The 19,623-nt window shown below is 41.6% G+C and overlaps 1 protein-coding gene across 10 annotated transcripts in view; it reads right to left on the minus strand.

Annotated features, from left to right (window-relative positions):
• Positions 1-1,176: 1,176 nt before the first annotated feature.
• RBM6 (RNA binding motif protein 6) overlaps positions 1,177-19,623 on the minus strand; it is an 83,850-nt gene continuing 65,403 nt past the window's right edge. For 7 of the 10 annotated variants that reach the window (XM_069562306.1, XM_069562307.1, XM_069562313.1 and 4 more), the window contains 15 exons: positions 17,981-18,055; positions 13,488-13,548; positions 11,145-11,411; positions 10,610-10,770; positions 9,694-9,791; positions 8,967-9,009; positions 8,745-8,826; positions 8,416-8,501; positions 7,519-7,665; positions 7,107-7,202; positions 5,774-6,034; positions 4,677-4,751; positions 3,878-3,975; positions 2,163-2,292; positions 1,177-1,423 (listed from right to left, as the gene is read on the minus strand). In XM_069562306.1, the coding sequence (XP_069418407.1) occupies positions 1,298-1,423; positions 2,163-2,292; positions 3,878-3,975; positions 4,677-4,751; positions 5,774-6,034; positions 7,107-7,202; positions 7,519-7,665; positions 8,416-8,501; positions 8,745-8,826; positions 8,967-9,009; positions 9,694-9,791; positions 10,610-10,770; positions 11,145-11,411; positions 13,488-13,548; positions 17,981-18,055 (1,806 nt within the window). In that variant the 3' untranslated portion in view covers positions 1,177-1,297. Of the gene's footprint in view, positions 1,424-2,162; positions 2,293-3,877; positions 3,976-4,676; positions 4,752-5,773; positions 6,035-7,106; positions 7,203-7,518; positions 7,666-8,415; positions 8,502-8,744; positions 8,827-8,966; positions 9,010-9,693; positions 9,792-10,609; positions 10,771-11,144; positions 11,412-13,487; positions 13,549-17,980; positions 18,056-18,993; positions 19,161-19,623 lie in introns of all 10 variants that reach the window. The other 3 variants (XM_069562311.1, XM_069562310.1, XM_069562312.1) reach the window with 1 other exon arrangement.

The following is a 19,623-nucleotide window of genomic DNA, read 5'->3' on the forward strand; positions in this document are numbered from 1 at the left end:
TTGCTAGAAATGTTTATTCCTTGGTATATTCCTCCATCTCCTTACCTCTCCCACCCCTCACGCTCATCCTGTCCAAAAATGCCAATACCCCTACTCAGTTTTTTTTTTTTTTTAATAGAACCCTCCTTGGTCCTCCTTTATGCATGCAGACTCTCGTTTGACCAAAGGTTGGCAAAAACCACAAGCCCTGGGCCAATTCTGGCTTGTGACCTGTTTTTGTAAATAAAAGTTTTATTGGACCACAGCCAGAATCATTTGTATTGCCTGTGGCTTCTTTCTTACTATAGTAGAGCTGAGTTAGTTGCAACAGAAATCCTATGACTTATAATACAAAGACTAAAATACTGACTCTCTGACTCTTTACAGAGAAGTTTACAAACCCCTACCTTATACAATCAAGATGTTCCTTCAAACATGCAGTTCTCTTCCTAAGAAACATTCTTCCCCTGAGATGCCTGAGAAGTGCAATTCTGAGTACCATATGCTCCCTTAAGATATTATTTTTAAGTTTTAATAGGTTCACAAGATATAGCAGTCGTTTTAACTACAAAGAATTTTTTAAAAAACCCTTTCCTTTGGAAGTAAATTCTGTGAAATGGTATGAGTGATATGGTGGGCAATAAGGAAAGATTTGAAAGAGGGCAGACACTTCTTTGGAGAATCCTAGCCATGGAGGGAAGGAGAAGCTGGGGCAGTGGCTGCAGAGAAGTGGCATAATTCCTATGATGTTGGCATAATAATTCCTATTATGCCAGCTTGCTGTGGTGATCACAATGTGTGAAGCACTGAACACCCAGCAGACACTCAGAAAAAGAGGTGTCACAACACTGCCTCCCCCGACCACCAACAAAGTCAGAAGAGCACTTCTAAAGGTCTAATGAGTAATAAACCCATTACTGAAATAGGTTCAGCCTTAGCAGTTACAATAATGAGATGCTGTTTTCACTAATGAGATTAGATCTGACGGTATTCATACAGGCCAGTGTTCAAAGGTCCCTGCAGCCAGTCCTCTCACACTGACAGTAGGCAGTGTTCCAGAGCTCATGAAAGCCCTTGCTGCCATTTCAGCATCACCTCAAATGGGCCCACATCAAGGGATTCTCCCCCGCCTACCATTAGCCCCAACCCCCACCCATCTCTGGGAGGAAAATTTAACCACCCCCCCCCAAAAAAAAATCACATTGAAAAAAAGTTTATTTAAAAAAGTTCTAGCAGCAAGAACAGTAACAAAACAAAAAGAGAGACGGACAAACAAAACAAGAAGGAGGTTGTGTCCTATGGGACTTGTCTCCACTCTTTAATCGAGTTCTTTATACCGAGCAAACATGACTCTTCGCACAGCATCTCGGTAAGTCTCATTGGACTGTCTCTTGCTCGTTCTTCCTGGAGCTCCCACATTGGGACCCCTCATCCGACTTTCAGTCTGTAGAACAAAGACAAACATTGAAGTGGGCTCTGTAAATTAATTAGCTTCAGGGCTGGTCTTTAACATTTCTGGACTAGTAAGGAGAGCAAGATACAGGAGAATTTTTAAAGAATGCTTAATTAATAAACACTCAAGATGAATAAGAAGGATGATGACACCATGACTTCAGGATTCAACACCAGCAATATGAGAAGCCAACCTCTTATACTTGGCATTTTCAGACGGGGACTAAGACAACACAAAATGGGCACTGTTCCCTTGTATCACCTTTTCTATCTTCTTTTCTTGAAACATGAGGGGTGAGGCCCTTCATGAGAACCAGGACTAATATCACGCTCCTCAAACTTTAGCCATCAAAAACCTCTGATGACAATTCCTCTCTGAGATGCCTTTATACCTTCTATTGCTGGTTCCTGGTTCTTTTCACCAAATTATTCTTCACTCTCAAACAGCCTGATTCCCATGCTACCCCATGTCTTCCTCTTTGTAACAGTAAAATGAGCCCCACTCCAACTTCTCTCTCTGCTTCCCATCACCAATCAAACTGCAAAGAGCCTAGCATGCCTAGCTATAACCTAGGAATAAAGACTGACAGCCTTCTCAGCTCTCAAGTTCTTTGCCAGTGGTGGAGAAAGCCCACCTAATAGGCTGGGACATAGTTGTGGGCCACAGAATGAGAGGAAGCTAGGTATACGCCAGGTTCATGACACCCCTAACAAGATGGAAACCATTTCACCTCCTCCGACGAACCCAATCCTGGATGGCCATATCCGAGGCCTGCCCCCTTCCTCCAGCCAGTGGCCTGTTGGACATAGCCTCCTTTGCTGCTATTGTCGATGCCTTCTTTACCAACAGGCTTACGATCGCTGCAAAAGAAGCATACATACTAAGATTCCAGTGATATGCTTGTGAGCCCAATAAAAACCTCTGTCCTTTTGACTCGGACATGCCTCCTCTTAAGATTATTAAACAGTTAAAAAAAAAAAAAGCATATTAAACAGTATCTTTCAGTGCCTGCTCTCTACGAAACCAGCTTTGTCCTGGATACAGAGACTAAGACCTGACCCTGTTCATGGGGAAGGATGTGAGAAGCATAATATGTCAACAGATGCTTATAGCACATTGAAGAGCTCAGCCATGGATGGGGCAGCAGTACATATCTATTATGGAAATAAAAAAAATCACAAATTTGAAGGGGTATCATCACAAATGAGGAATTCTAACAAAAGGGTATACCTGAACAGGTTCTCAATGAATGATGAGCTTGTGAGCTAGAAAAAGCATGGGAGGAAAGGAGGACACAAGCAGGGAAAAGTGAAAGAATACAACTTGCCCACAAGAGAAGCGGTAGGAGCTGACCAAACGCTGCTTGATCCAGACTATGAACAGCCATGAACATAATGCTAAATCATGACCTTTCCCCCAGAGGCATATTCTATCCTGGCTACTAGTTCTTTCACTTACCAATGAAGAGACCTGCCCAAATTTGTGAAGATCAACACCTTACTTAAAATCATTCCATAACCTCCTACTGCCCTACGACAAAATCTTAGTAAGGTGTTCAAAGAGCATGGACTTCATGAACTGGACTGAGCCAGCCTCATCTCCTTGTCACTCAACCACATTTTCCCAGTATTCAGCCCATCAGGCTATGTACAACTTCTCAAACGCATCATGACCTCTCTCTTTCATCCATGAAACATGCAGTTCCCTGCAACTAAAATGTCCTTCCCTTCCTTACCGGATTTCTGTGTCTGCCCTATGAGACAAATTATCACCGAAGCCTTCCTTAGTCTGTGTTCAGACAGCCAAAGATAATATTTATCTTATCCCCCTGAATATTCTTTGCACTCGGTGCAGTATCTATACACAGTGGCTATCAGAAAATTTTATAACTCTGGACTCAAAACTTGGGAGCTCTCTGACCATAAAGAAGCACAGGAAGCTACAGATTATACATCACCAACCAACCACTTATTCAGCACTTATGTGGCAACCCATTCCAGTATTCTTGTCCGGATAATTCCATAGACAGAGGAACCTGGCCGGCTACAGTCCATGGGGTTGCAAAGAGTCGGACATGACTGAGTGACTAACACACACACATGTGAGAATGAAGGTTCCCTGTAGAAAAAGTCCAGGAGTGTGACATTCTTATCAGGTTAATAAAGAGATACAGCATTACTGATGAGAAGAGGAAGGGTTCCCGACCACAGCCACTCCAGCCCTGGTTTTTAGCAGCTAAGCAGCCAATGATTCTTTCATGCAAACATATATATTGCCTGTGTTAAGACAGGTGGTCAAAAGGCTGGGGTGAACCTCATGCTCAAAGAGTTCAGAAAGAACCTGCTCCCAAAAACCTCACTCTCTGAGATCAGAAAAAGGCAGCAAGGTGGAGAAAGAGATCATTATGCCTGGAACTGTAGGCTGAGTGAAGAGTTTATAGTTTACCTGTCGGTTTCCCTGGAGTATTTAATGCGTTTCCTTTCTGGAGAATCCAAAGACTGGAGCTTTTCCCTGCGATCATTTCCTCTTTCTTTAAACCTTCCCTGTTGGTAAGGAGAAGAACAGATCTCAGATTTCCATCTGAGGGGGTGGGGGAGTGGGAAAGTTTCACTTTATTCTGGGTATTTCCTATAACGAGAAGGGAATTCAACTGGTAAGTCCTGGAATCTCTCACTTTAAACATTCATGAGAAAGTAGTGGCTTCTCTTAACTGGTAAATTTGGGAAGAACAGGTTATCCTCCCCTCTTCTAAGGAAAAGATAGCCTCCACAGATGGATTCCTAACAATCACATAAGACCCGTCATAGGCCAGTAAAGCCTGTAGTTGCCTAAGTGAGTCCGCCTAATTGTGTGGTCTAAATAGCAAGTCCATTTGGCTCTCAGACTAAGCTACTTCCTCCAACTTGGCTTTTAACCGTAAAAGATGCTATTTCAGCAGCCCAAGCCAACATTCTTTCATTGATTTTAAAATCTGGGCAAGAAGGAGGAGTGTTATGTGACCTACCCAGAGACCCTAACATTACTTTCGAAGGAACACATTACTTTCGAAGGAACCAATTTTATTAAAGTACAATTTATAAATTAAAAAAATGAAACCACTTTAACGTAGTTTGATGAGTTTTGAGAAATGTACACACCATCTTTTGGGGCTTCTCCGCTCTTGATCTTCAGCACAGCCTGCATATGTTACACCAGAAAACTAAAAGAGCTGGGGTCAAGGGACTGACATGCCACCAAATCTTACCTCCCGTTCTCTTCTCTCCAGATAGGCTAACTCCTGCTCAGACTGTTTTATCTTCCGGTGGATTTCCAGGTTTTGCTGAGAAGAGAAGGAGTTCTTTGAGTGTAGGTCTACAAAAAGAGTGGTCCGAGCAATGTGTCTAGGCCTTTTCTGATAGCTGTGTTAGGACTGCGGCTCCTTTCACTGGCCAACTCTCCTAAGTGATCACTGTACTATGGAAGCAGCAACCCCTAAATCTTGCATTAACCTCACCAATGGGAACCCATGTTCTGACACACAGATTAGTTCCATGTTGTGGCACAAGGCAGAATTTTATCCTACTTCTCCCTGAAATGTAGAAGACACAAACCTGGTTTTTATCTCTTTATCCAAGGCAAAAATGGGAGAGGGGACTCTGAAGACACCACTGAAGAAAATCAAATACCCACAAGCTCTGCCTTACCGCCACCATCACCAGCCATTCTGACTCTAGTCATTCTTTCACACCCAGAGAAAAACATGAAAAGGGACTCCAAGGACACAAAACAACAGGTTGCTCCGAGAGCCCCGTACTCCTTGAGGGTACCCCACTCCTCACATGTGGCTTCACCACACAATGCCCTCTGGAATATATAAGAAACTTAAGGTGTCTACATGAAGATATGGAAGAATGTGACTCACCTTTCGAGAAAACTGCACCCTGTCAGAGCTAGATGGAACTAGGTAAAGCCACCAAGTATCAGAGAAGTAAAGGGCCTTATCTGAACACCAACTGTGAGGTTAATAGTAAAGCTAAGATGAGAAACCCAGCAAGTGAGTGTCCTTTTCCATGACCCCTGCTCCTCCTGACTTCAGCACAGCCTCTATCCTTGGTGCTTCAACCCCAGACATACTGCTTGCCTTGTGTCTATACACTGCAGTTTTCTGAAGCTAGGCACAGTCTTAATGCAGAGCCACTCATGAACAAAATGGTGGAAAAACAACTCATTTTTGAATTAGAATGATTTAATTAGAGGAGCTGGGGAAGAGACAGAGTGAGAAGGACAGCATAAGCTTCTTTTTACTGTAATGCTCAATGATGACAGTCAAAGTTCAGAAGGCCAGGGCCCATTCCCTAATACCTTGTGCAGATCTGAAAGCTGCTGGTGTTTGATTAAAACTTCTTTATTGGGAAATTGCCTTCTGCAGAGCAGGCAAGCCAGTTTATTCCAGTCAGTGAGTTTGTCTTCTTCATTCTCCTTCTTGGTCAGCTCCTCCCGCTGCGGGGGGTGTGCTGTGCGGGGCTGTGGAGGAGGGGTCTGCTCCTCCTCCTCTTCCTCCTCATAGTCACTGTCTCCTCCATATTCACCCAGGAGGCCGATCAGAGGGTTTACCACCTTAGGCTGGAAGGAGAAGGCCAGGGATTAACACAACCTCAACCTGTATTTGGGGCGTGTTTTCTAGATATTCTGATATGGGCATCTCATTTCTTCTCTTTTGGTTTGGATAATGAACTGGGTTCAAAACAGGCCCACTGACCACACTGTTCATCTTCCAGATGGAAGCAACATGGCTTGAGCTTGATTTTTCTCCTTGTCCACTGACATAAGCCAGAAAGGTTCCCTTAGAAGTGACATTAGCAATAGAAGAGTGATGAGAAGGAAGAGAAATGGAAACTCACATAGCCCTCAAAGAAAGAGTTTAAAAGTTACAAGTTACTTTTAAAGAGGCAGAGACATTGTAACCCATGGAGAAAAGACAACTTTCATCCAGGGCACAGAAACCCCTATAGCAAGACAGATTTAGGCGATGGACTAAAACTAACTAAAGGATAAACACTCAGGTAAATAGATCCAGTTCCTGAATAAGGTAAAGACAAAGGCAGGGTTAGGATAGACATTACAGTGAACTGAATCAACAATGTAGAGCAGCAAAAAGTATTTATCATGAGTTTATAGAAAATGTTAAATAATGATACATGATCATTGGCCTAGCATCAAAATAACTTTTGATTACCTTGAGACTATCACTTTTAAGGCATCTAAAAAATGGGTACGTGTTAACCCTTGTTCACTCTGGCGGGCAAATGATAAAAATGACATATGCATGCACTTGACATTTAAGATGTTTTCATGCAGCATCAAAAAGTAGAAAACATTAGGGCCAGGAAAACATATTTCCTTGGTCATTTAGAAGAGAAGAATTAACAAAACCAAGATTCTAACTTAAAAATGGCTGGCATTCTCTGGTCTGGTAGGAACGGAGAAAAAGGACAGATAACGGTCTCTGAGTCTCAAGGAACACTCCTACTAACAGACAGGAAAATGCACCTCATGTTTACACTCAAGAGCAGTCCTTGTCTGTGAGACACAGAGAACTACAGGACCAGTACCGAAGTGAGTCATCAACCTTTGAACCTTCTTTCCCATTTGCAATCAGCCCCAGCCCTAGCCCAGCACATCAGCTTAGCCTTACTGGTGGAGGACTCTCTTCCTTCTTCACAGTGGGAGGCAGAGGCTTCTTAAACACATCTTCTGGGGGAGCTGTCCCCTCACTGGCATTTTCCTGAAACTGATCAAAATCCCAGGTAATTTTTATATGATACTCATAAAAGCTGGGTTTAGAGTTCACCTGTTGAAGTGAGTCTGATTTTCCAAACCTCTTAATTTGTGAAATATCTGTGATATTACTATAGTGATTCCAAAATAAAAAAAGATTTAAACACATCCCATTTAGTATATATTGAGTGATTACCCTATGTCAGGTACCATATGGTACATTTATGTACATTATCTCTTTCAGCCTTTACTACAATTCTATCTAGAAAGATATATACATTTAGTGTGCACTGTGGCGAAAAGAAAGCAGGGTTCCCATGCCCTCTTACCCTCGTGACTCCTCGGTCTTTTTTCTCCTTGCTGTCTCTTTTTGATGTTTCCTTCTTGCTACTTGACTTTCCTTGACTGCTAGGTTTCTTCTCCTTGATATCTTCTTCCTCAGGGGACCCAGGATCCTGGGGTACATAGACTTCTTGCTGCAAAACAGTTAAGTCTATAGAACATTTCACTTTTCCAGAAATTCCACGTCTAAGGAGCACAGTTCTCTTCTGAGGGAAAGAAACAGCTTTCTCTCTCTTGTCTTAGAGGAAAACATATTAAACAACCTAAAAACCCACTCCAGGGGTCAAAAGGTAGCCAGACCACTCACTGTCCATTTTTCCCAAGAGCAGCACTGTTCTCACCTGTAATGTCACAAGGCATTGATTTTTCTATATATACAACAGTTAACATGAAGATTACCATCTTTAAAATCCACCTACATAATTACAACTCAATATAAAACCTGGACATTTAAAAACACCAAAAAAACCCAAAACAAAACATACACACCAAAATAAAGACTTCCTTTATGGTCCAGTAGTTAAGAATCTGCCTGCCAATGCAGGGGACAAAGGTTCAATTCTTGGCTTAAGAAGATCCCACATGCTGTGGAGCAACTAAATCCATGCGCCACAACTACTAAGCCCATGATCTACAGCCTGTGAGCGGCAACTGCTGAAGCCCCATGCCTAGAGCCTACGCTTGGCAACAAGAGAAGCCACTGCAATGAGAAGCCCACTCGCTGCAACGAAGCGTAGTCCCCACTCACCACAACTAGAGAAAAGCTCGCACAGCCATGAGGACCCAGCACATCCAAAACTAAATCAATCAATCTTAAATATATATATATATATATATATATATATATAAGAATGATTTACAAAATAACAAAGCCCCAAACTCACCTGTGTATTGGGGTCATAGTAAGTTCCTGCCAAGGGATCATAATAGTAGCCAGTAGCAGAATCATATATGTAGCAGTCAGATGAAGCTAGAGGGAATAAAACCAGAGCCAGAGTTAGCCCATGTCCAAAGAAGCCCTTGCTGGGGACTCGTCAACAACAATCTAAGAAGGAGGCTGGCCAACCGAAAACCTGTAGATGGAGCTCTCTGAGTGAGCACCCCTTGTCTCTTGCCAACTTTGTGACCATCAGGATTTTTTTTTTTTTCAAGATTTCAATTAATGGGCAATCAAACTAGAAAGAACAATAGAAATAAGACAAAGGTTACTCACACTGTTGTCCTTGTCGATTTACATCGGAAGACCAGTCTGAATTTCTGCCACCTCCCCGCCTATCTCGGAAATATTTTTTACCCTATCACAGAAAAACAAGTTAAAATTATGGAACTTCGGATAGCCATTTACCTTAACAATCAGCCATTAGAGAGAACTGAAGGTCACTTTTTCAGTCACTTGAGGATCTTAACAAAGCACTCCCCAACTGCTGAAGCCTACCTGATAGCAGTGCATATGGTCAGAATGGTCCCCAGAATCATTTCTGCAACAAACAACACAACATGTCTTGAGCCTGCTACCGAAAGCCACCTGAGGGGTGCCCAACCCTAACAGATCTGCTGAGAAACTCTATTCCCCCCGTGGCACGGAAAGGAATCAACCCAGATAGCAGGTCTGGTGATGCAGAGATTCCTGAAGGGAGAAGCAGCGGGACTCCTGTATAACTATCTGCTGGAGGAAAACAGCAATTGAGTTGAGGGTACCAGAGCAGAGCTGACCGCTCCCTGTAAGCCTGCCTCTCTGATGCTGCCACTTCCCAGTTACCATTTCTGGGTCAAGATGAGTGAAGGAGTAAAGAATAAGATTTCCCAGCACTATGGGGGTATGAACAAAGTCAAGACAGCATTTTCTTAGGATTTCAGGGAGCAAGGATATTTTGCAATTTGTTTGCATATACAAGGCTGTACCATCACCTGGGGCCCAAAGAGACCAGAGAGTTAAGAGGGGAAAAAAAATAAGTACTCAGTACTACTATTTAAAAGGAAAAAAAAAAAAAATCTAGAGAAAGAACAAGGCAAGCCATAGAAAAAGAAAATATACATGTGAATCTGAGGCAACTTACACTGGGAAAGCATGCTTTACCATCTGTATCTCCAGTCAGAGGTAAGAGCTGCCTCCCAAACATCTGAGTGGGATAACACAAAGGAGTCCCATCCCTCTGCTTTACCTTCGTTTTCCAGTGGCCAGGTTTACAGCTACCATTTTCCCAGCAATGCTAAATGGTGGATCAAGGTTCTGCAAGATTTTCACTACTCGAAGAGCTTCCTGGGGAAACAAACACTCATTTGAACCCAAAGAAAGAAAAGGACATGTCCTATGAAAGAAAACTGAACATGGATTTTCCTTCTCAAAAAAAAAAAACCAAAAAACCTTTATTAAACATATGTTCTGGTCATCATTATAACACTAAGAGCACACTGGCAAAAATAAGCAACCCTTAATGAAGCGCTGATCAGAATAATGGTCAGTGTAGCCATCAGTTCTTAGTATCAATTTCAAAAGTTCAAATCCGCTTCTTTTAGTCTGCAACTGTCACTGCATCAGATCCAGCTTACAAAGTCTCTTGTGACTTTTTTGAGTGCAAAACATAATTTTCATTGCTACCCTCGCATTACTTACATGGAAAAGGGCCCCACAACTAGAAATTCAAGGCACAAGAATCTATTAAAGCAACACTTTGAGGAAAAAGAGTGAATGTTCTACCATCAAACATAAAATTGTGATTGGTCAAAATGATTTTAAGAAATTAGAAAATTCAACAAAATCTTGAAAAGGTTCAGTACTCAGATTTTCCAAGTGACTAAGCTGTCACTATTTTAACTGGAAACTGAAATGCCACCAGACAAGAAATAGACCTGGAAAGCCACTCAGAGTTCCAACTTTCTAGGGCAGTCACTTCACCTGAATGAGCCAAAGAAAACAATAACAGGGGTTATGGTGCCAAGTGGCACATGACAACTTTAAGGGTCAAGTCCTTCCAACCTTCTTGAGGTTTCCATAGGCAGTTGTTCCTAGGCCATCCCGGGGTGAAAGGAGAGGGTGAGGGGCCTGGGGGATGGGGGTGATGGACAACTGCAACTCACTGCGTGGGAGTCCAGGTCAATAAAGCCATAGGTGTGGCCCATGTGTCCTGTTCTGTTCTTGATGATACGGATGTTGGCAGTAGTAAGGCGGACATAGGGCTCCAGCACTTCCACTATCACCTCCGGTGGAGTGGAACGATAGATGCGTTTTAGCATGATTGCTGAACAAACCAAGCACAAATGGGAGAGGAGAAAGGAAAGAGAGAAAGGTTTACAATTTTGAAGGCTTCAGAGTTTGAGTGTATTTTTTTTTCATACTGCAGATGTTACCCTGCTCTACCAAGGGTGATTCTATTAGTTAAATACTTCACACTTTTCTTCACAATACTTAGAAATCTAAAGTTATGCCTTGCTACATTTGAATAGAAACTTGCTAGTTGGAGGATACAGATTCTGACAGCGAGGCCTGCAAAAAACAATAGCGTCTACAATCAGGTTGAGCTGTTTTACTAAGGTGTAGGAAGTCACAGTATAGGTCATCTATGCCCCAACCGTGGTGGTCACAGACTGGTACATGCCCTGACAAACCACTTACTTTTGCTTTCCCCATCCTGGCGTGTCTCCCCAGACCACGGCTCCTTCTCTCGGTCTCTTCGGAAGGTGAATCCTTCCCTTCGAGGAGGCAGATACCTTTCTGATTCTCTCTTTTGATGTCCCAAGCGTGGTTCTTGTCCTTCTTCCCTCTTCTTGGGTTCAGATTCCTTATCAGCTGACCTTGAGGGTTGGCTGGCTTGTTTTTCTGATAGTGCTGGTATGGATGTTTTCTGAGGCTGAGGGTAGGTTACTAATTCTTGCTTAGCTTCTGTCATTAGACGAACAGAAATAGAAAAAGAATCTCCAACAGGTTTTAATCCCCCAAACACAACACTACTCTTGTGGTTCCTCCTTACTTACCAACAAATACTCGCACTAGAATGTTTTTATTTTTGGGTTTTTTGGCCACAGTGAGCAACATGTGGGATCTTATTTCCCTGACCAGGGATTGAACCTGTGCCCCTGGCAGTGGAAGCTCAGAGTCTTAGCCACTATACTGCCAGGGAACTGGCTTATATCCTGCAAGCTGTATGGCTTGCAGGATCTTAGTTCCCTACCCAGGGACTGAACCTGGACCATGACAGTAAAAGTGCCGAGTCTTAGCCATTGGTCCACCAGAGAATTTCCTGCAATATTTTTAAAAGTAAAAAAAAACACAAAAAACAAAAAACCTACAAAAAAGTCCTCTGACAAACTTTAAGCAGAAAGGCTAACAAGACCGTAAATAGAACAGTTTTCAGCAGTAACTAAGTATTTAAAAATTTTAATCTTATGAGTGAGTTTTTTATCATTTCCCCAACATTTAAATCTTTCAGAGACCCTGGACTTTTACTATTATAACTACTGATAAGAACAGATCTTAGGAAAAAAGTATTAAACATATGGTCTTTCCAGGAATTTGCTAGAAACATTTATGTCAAATGTGCTATGCCTAGGAGTCTTTCTTTTTCCAGTGTTATGGTACTAAAATAGCTGCCCAAATTCTATAAGACTAGACACCCCAGTCTCCTGCAAAAGTAAGAAGAGACCTACCAGTACAAGGCTCATTTACATGCCAATAACTGTAACAGGTAAACGTCCTTCAAGATAGAAATGATTCATTTCAAATCTCTTTCTATATCAGGATAATGTGCCCAGTTGATTGGGGGCATTTTTTTTTTAAACAGTTAATTCATTCTTAAGGGAAGTCATGTGGCTCAAAATGGCATTCTATGGGAGCAGTGTAGAGATTACTTAACAGCGGTGACAGGCGACTAGTGAATGCCTGCCACGTATGTTTCTAGCTTAAAGCTGTTTCAACCATCTTACTGGTATGGTGCTCAAGGGTTTCTATAACCCATTTATTCATTTGTTAGAACAGACTGAAAAGATGACTTTCTGGAGGGAAAACACAATTTTGCATAACTGGAGTAATACAGCAAGCTAAAAATCTCTCACCTGTTGATAGGAAAGTTATTTACTCACCTTCCCACGTGCTGGTTTGGACTCTAGAGCTTATACAGCCTCCCCACAAATATTTTCAGAACACCTGCTTCATAGCCCTCATTTGAGAGCAGAATCTCCACTATAGGCCAAAAGCCCAGCTAGAACATTCCTTGGAGGCACACTAAAGTCTAACCTTGGAACAAACAAATCTTCTAGAAGACTACCAGGATCCCAGCACTGAACTGTATTTTACTGTCAGGTACTAGCTTTCCTTACAGGATAATATCAGAAAGAGGCATGTAACAGTCATTGTTATAGGACTACTGTTATAAATGCCTTTGACAGACTCTTAAGGCTGTTTACCTAGAGGTTCTCAGGAGAAATTAACTTTAAAATCAAGTCACTGAGAAGCTGGTAGGTTTATCACTCTAATAATAACACATACCCTCAATCCTGATTTAGTCTTGTTTATACTTTTACTGTTACTTTAAGGAATGTGTTTGTGTTAAGATCCTCAAATGTTTAGAATGTAAATGAGAAAGCAATAACAACAGCAAACTGTCCCCAATAACTTCAAAGAAGTAGGGGTGGAGGGGTCACAGGGACGAATGCCATGTAGACTCTTCCTCAACCTAATACCCTTAAACTGTAACAATATCCTAAGTAACAATACTGCTGACCTATGGTCAGCTGCCCAGGCTAAGTAGCCCATAATCCATCTCCCACCCTTGGCGGAACTCTGAGACCCAAAACTATTTACTAACAGGTCACACAAAGTTAGCTATCACACAGCACTTTTAAGAGTTTTCCAGATGAACTTGTATTTAGGGATGATGACTCTTTAAAGCCAAGGAAAGCAGGAAATTTGTCATGTTCAGTGTACAAAATAACTACCACCTCTGCCTCTACCACCACTCACCTTCCCTTGGGCACTTGCAGAATGAACATGAAGATCGGTGTCCACCAGTGCTGGCCTTACACTGCACAGGGAAAGAAAATAGTTCAATTTGACCAAAAAAAAAATTTTTTTTAACCTTATATATATAACACAGTGACAACTGCCAAAACTGAAAGAAATAAGCCATATCCCAGATTCCCATAAAACCTAACCATTCTGATATCCTCTACTCATCAGAGCTGGCACAGAATCCGGTGAGCTGCTGTCTGAGAGCTGCCTCTAACAGGGTATCTGGCTGGACCTTTGAGCAGCCCAAATGCCTTTGCTCTGGACAAAGATTTCTCCTGGAAGTAAACTTAACTAAGGAAAATGGACTATTAAGTGGTTTATAGGAGATTCTGTCCTAAGGCTGTGACTACTCAGCCTGCACCCAAAAATCTGATCCTGAACTGGTTATGATGGCCCGATTCAGGCTTGGCTGGAACCAAGAAGAATTCAGTGATTAACTCCTTTCTGAAACTCTGATTTTAAAAAGGGCGTGGAAGGAAGAAGATCCACAGGTAGCACCTCTGGTAGCTGTTCTGAGAATATTAGAAGTGTTACAGAGCATTTACATTGTATTATCTACTATATGTAATCTAGAGATGATTTAAAGTATATCAGGGAATGTGCCTAGGTTATATGCAAATACAAGATCATTTTATATAAGGGACTTGAGCATCTGTGGATTTTGATACCAAAATATAGGGAATCTATCCCCTATAGATACTGTGGGAAGATCGCACAGCAGAGCTTTAAGTAGGGGAGTTATGATCCTAACCTAGGTAGCTATAGTTTAGACACCATAAAATTGATCAGTTTTAAGTGTTCTATTCAAGGATTTCTAGTACATCTATATATACTAAGATCATCACCAAAATTTAACTTTAGAACATTTTCTTCATCCCCCAAAGAAAAACCTAGTGCAGTCATCTTCCATTCTTACCTTCAGTCCCACAGAATTGATCTTCTGTGTCTGGCATAGTATTTTTAAGTTCATTCATACTACAGCACTGATCAGTACTTCATTTCTTTTTATTGCCAAATAGTATTCCACTGTATGGCTATACTACATTTAGTTTATCCATTTGTCAGCTGATGAGCATTAAGGCTGTTTCCACTTCTTGGCTATTATGACTACTACTGCTATGAATTTTTTTTAGAAGTCAGTGTATTTCATATCAGGCCAAAGATCCCATATGCAGGACTGGCACTTCAATCCTTCCAGAGAAGCACAGAAATTACAAAATACCCCTGAAATAGCTAAAAGAGTGGCCTGATATTTTAGGTGACAATCTAACCAAGCCATTCTGCTCTTTCAAGCAACATCCTTGGCAACAGTTGCATAATTCTGACATCAGATACCAACATCTTTTTTTTTTTTTTGCTGCTTAACAGAAAACAGAGTTCAAAAATTTCTCTTTAATGCTAGCTCCCTCCAGCTCTGATTATTAAAAAATCACTCATAATTCCAAGATGTAGAGACAATCACTACATAAACGCAAAATGTTCTCAAAATTCTAATGGCCTTTTTGCAGAAATGGAAAAGATCATCTTCAGATTTATAGGATGTAAAGACACTGAGTAGCCAAGACAATGAAAAGGAACAAAACTGAAGGACTCACACTTTGCAACTGCCAAAACTTACTACAGAGCTGCAACAATCAAAACAATGTGGTACTGGCATGAGAACAGATATATGGGTCAACAGAATAAAACTGAGAGTCTATGTAACTAAATCTATACATCTATGGGCAAATTATTTCCAACAAGAGTACCAGAACTATTCAATGGGGAAATAATAGTTAATTCAATAAATGGTTCACAGAAAACTGAATATCCACATTCCAAAGAAGATGGACCCTTAACTCATATCCTGAACAAAAATTAACTCAAAATAGATCAAAGGTCCAAATATATTTAAATGACAAAACTATCAAATTCTTAGAAGAAAACATAAGGATACATCTTCAAGACCTTGGCTTTAGCAATACTTTCATGATACCAAAGGGCAAGTAACAGAAGAAAAAAACAAAACAGATAAAATGGATTTTATCAAAATTAAAACTCTGTATATCAAAGGATACTATCAAGAAAGTAACACACAGTAACAACATATAGAATGGTAGAAAATATTTGCAAATCCCCTATCTGACCTGGGTTTGATTCCTGGGCCAGGAAGATCCCCTGGAGAAGGAAATGGCAACCCATTCCAGTGTTCTTGCCTGGAGGATCCCAAGGACAGAGGAGCCTGGTGGGCTATAGTCAATGGGGTCACAAGAGTCAGGCACAACTCAGTGACCTAAACCACCATATCTGATAAAGGATTAACATCCAGAATATATAAAGAACTCTTACAGCCTTTTTTTGTGGGGGCGGGACCTTTTTTAATCTGCATAGTTTATGGCTCATAAGTTCCCTGACCAGGGGCTGAATTTGGGTCACCACAGTGAAAGTGCTGAGTCCTAACCACTGGACCACCAGGGAATTGCCAAGAAGAACTCTTACAACTTAAAAAAAAGACAAACAACCTACTTAAAAATGGGCAGAAGACCTAAATACACATTTTCCCCCAAAAGATACACAAGTGGCAACAAACACAAGAAAAGATGGTCAACATCACTAATCATTAGGGAACTGCAAATCAGTATCACGATCATGAAGATGAAATACTATTTCACACCCACTACTACTACTACTAAGTCACTTCAGTCGTGTCCGACTCTGTGCGACCCCATAGACGGCAGCCCACCAGGCTCCCCTGTCCCTGGGATTCTCAAAGCAAGAACACTGGAGTGGGTTGCCATTTCCTTCTCCAATGTATGAAACTGAAAAGTGAAAGTGAAGTCGCTCAGTCGTGTCCGACCCTCAGCCGTGTCCGACCCTCAGCGACCCCATGGACTGCAGCCTTCCAGGCTTCTCAGTCCATGGGATTTTCCAGGCAAGAGTACTGGAGTGGGGTGCCACTGCCTTCTCCATCACACCCACTAGTGGTTGTTAAACAGTTTGATGGCTACTACCAAAAAAAAAAAGGCAGGGGGGAGGGGCGGTTTGAGGGGGAAGAAAATAAATGTTGGCAAGGATGTGGAAAAACTGCAACCCTTAAGACACTGTTGATGGGAATGTAAACTGTGCAGCTGCTTTCTGTGAAAAAAAGTTTAGCAGCTCCTCAGAGAGTTAAAACATGAAAGTACTATATGACCCAACAATTCTACTCTTGGGCATAAACCCAAAAGAACTGAGAACAGGCTTTCAAACAAAAACTTGTTCCTAAATATTCATGGTATTCTTATTGTCAATAGCCAAGAAATGGAGACAATGCAAATGTCCATTGCCTGATGAATAAACAAAACGTGGCATATCCATTTATTATTCAGCCATAAAAATAAATGAAATACTGATACACACTCTAAGTGAACGGTAAGTGAAAGAAGGCAGACAAAAGGTCACATAATACATGGTTCTACTTATGTGAAATGTTCAGAATAGGCACATTCACAGAGATACAAACAGAATAGTGGTTTCCAGAAACTCAATGAAAGGGGAATGGGGAATGACTGTTTAATAGATACGGGGTTTCCTTCAGGGTGAAGAAAAAGTTCTAGAATTAGTGTTGGTGATTGCACTTCACTGTGAAAGTACTGAAAGCTACTGAATTACATGCTTTAAAATAGTTAAAACAGCAAACTATTTAAAAAATAATTAAATGTCTTTCTTTCTACATTGACAGCTTATGGTATATATATATATCCATGAACTATTAATGCTTTGGTGAATGACAACTATATCTATTTAAATTGTATTTCAAAATGTCAAGCTAAAGCCATTACTTAATTTTATCAAGTTCTACAATATTTTTAGTGAATCTTGGTTCAGAAACTTTACAGACTTTTCAAACTTACTTTTGAAACTAATAGCCTGATGAAAAATGATAAAATGTATATTCACACTCATTTGCAATCAAACTGGACATCTAAAAAGAGTAAAACCTAATATCTTTAAATATATTGTTCAAGAAGAATATGAAGTTAAACAGAGGACAAATACTACATTACCTGAAGTTCTATATCCTTGGAAACCCCTGAATATCCAAAAAAAAAAATGTATACCTCTCACAGATCCAGCCTCTGTATATAGAGTTTTTGAAGTATTAGTAAATCCTCTTTAACCACTCCCAGGAAAGGTAACTGGGGGTAGGCTTTAAATCAAGGGACTGTCCTTCTTTCAGTTCAAAATCAATAAGAACATGGCATATGTCACTGGGGAAAGGTCTCCACCTACAGACCTTGAAACCTCTATGGCCACAGGCAGTAGCTGGGATGACCTTGCCCTGACTTCCAGTTCATTTGAAGTGAACCAAGAAAGAAGAACTTTGCCCTTGGCAATGTATAATGCACCAGGCAGCATTCCTGGAAACACAGAGGAACTATGACGCTGGATCCTTACTTCTAAAGAGAAGAATTCTGGGCACTCACCCACTTGCAGTACCAAAAATCCAGGCTTGGTACATACTCGAGTGTGACCTCTTTGTCATGGATCATTAGAGTTCCCTGTGAAGACAAAGACAGAGCCATCAACATTAACCCTTGGAGAAATGAAGAGACAGGAAGGCACAAGAGAGCCTTTCCAGTCCCCCAAGCTGAAACATTTTACAAAGAGTGAGCTTATTCATGGACAAAAGGAAATGGCTGTTATAAGCCACAGTCTTGGGGCAGTGTCTGCTGGCAGAGCAAGCTTAAGCTTAGGGAAAGGGAGTGGGAGAAGGTGAGATCGGTCTTCCAGCCTTGGCTCCTGTGGGTTGGGGGCACTGTTTTTCTTTTTATATTCCTCCAGAGGTCATACAATCCCAGCAAGTCCCCCACCTGGCTAGGGAGCTAGCACACTGTCAAGAAGCAAACTCCTTCCTGCTCAGCACAGAGGCACAAGGAGCCCTCTCAATTTCCTTCTTCGCCATAGCTAACTCAAATCCCTATGGTAAGGTAGTAAGGGCTCTTCACTTTGGTGCCTGAAAACTTTTTTTTTTTTTTGGCAATACTGCTGCATGGCAAAAGCACCAAAAGAAAGAGATACAACACTGAAGACAGGAATGAAAGAGGACTGTGAAAGCTTCACGGCAGGTCACATCCTTAGAGCAGGAAACTTAGTGGCTGCTGCTGGTGGTGGCGGCGGCAGAAACGGCCGTGTCACTGCGGCTTGAGCCTTCGGAGTGAGCTGGCCGTGAGAAGTGAGGAGCAACGGCTGGCAAGTGAACACTTTGGCAAACTCTGGCACAGGAACAGGTGGGGAAAAAGGGTTCAACAAGCCTGCAGTTACAGAGCTCCTTTGCCTCTGCATTTTGGACAAGACACGAATTCTTTCACACCAAGAAAAATGAAATAAATTTTGTTTAATAAACACTAGACAGCAGATAGGTGTTAGAGCAGAGGGGAAAAAAAAAATCTCTGCCTAATGACCAGGGACCCTCACCCACACTTGCAAGTGAACTAACCGAGGATGCGACTCTGGAACTAGCCCCTGCGCTGTGTTCATTCTCCGCCCTCTAGGGTCCTCTGTGTCTCCTCAGACAGGGCTCTGAGTTATACAAGGCATTTCTTTGCAATTGCACCTCAGTTTCTTGCTTGAATCCATACATCTGTCAAATAATGCTTTACCTCTCTGCTTTTCACACCAAAAGAGTCAAGAGAAATACACAGAATAAAATTATTGTGTTGTCAAAACCAAAAAAAAAAACCTGCCCGCCTACCTAGGTCTTAGAATCTGGTCTCTGAGAAACTGTTTCGTAGTTTGCTCTCGAGACCAGAGGATGATGGTAACAAAAATTTGCTAACCAACTTGAAGTGCTTACTCAGAGGCAAAGACTGTGTTGTTATCTTCTTTAACCCCTAAATGATCCCATGATCATTCTCTCTACTTCACAGATGAGGAAACATGCTCAGAGAGGCAAGGACACCTAGCTTGTCAAAGGCAGAGTCAGATTAACTTCTAGGGCTGTAGGTAAGTGTCTACAGGCTACATTTGGCAACTCCTGCTCACTGAGGGTTAGGTAAGCTGCCCAAGGAGCCAATATAGGAAAGAGAGACAGCTGTGCAGACAAGGAGGGTCAGGGGATTATCACTCT

Source organism: Ovis canadensis, chromosome 19 (assembly GCF_042477335.2).
Source record: "Ovis canadensis isolate MfBH-ARS-UI-01 breed Bighorn chromosome 19, ARS-UI_OviCan_v2, whole genome shotgun sequence".
Classification (NCBI taxonomy): domain Eukaryota; kingdom Metazoa; phylum Chordata; class Mammalia; order Artiodactyla; family Bovidae; genus Ovis; species Ovis canadensis.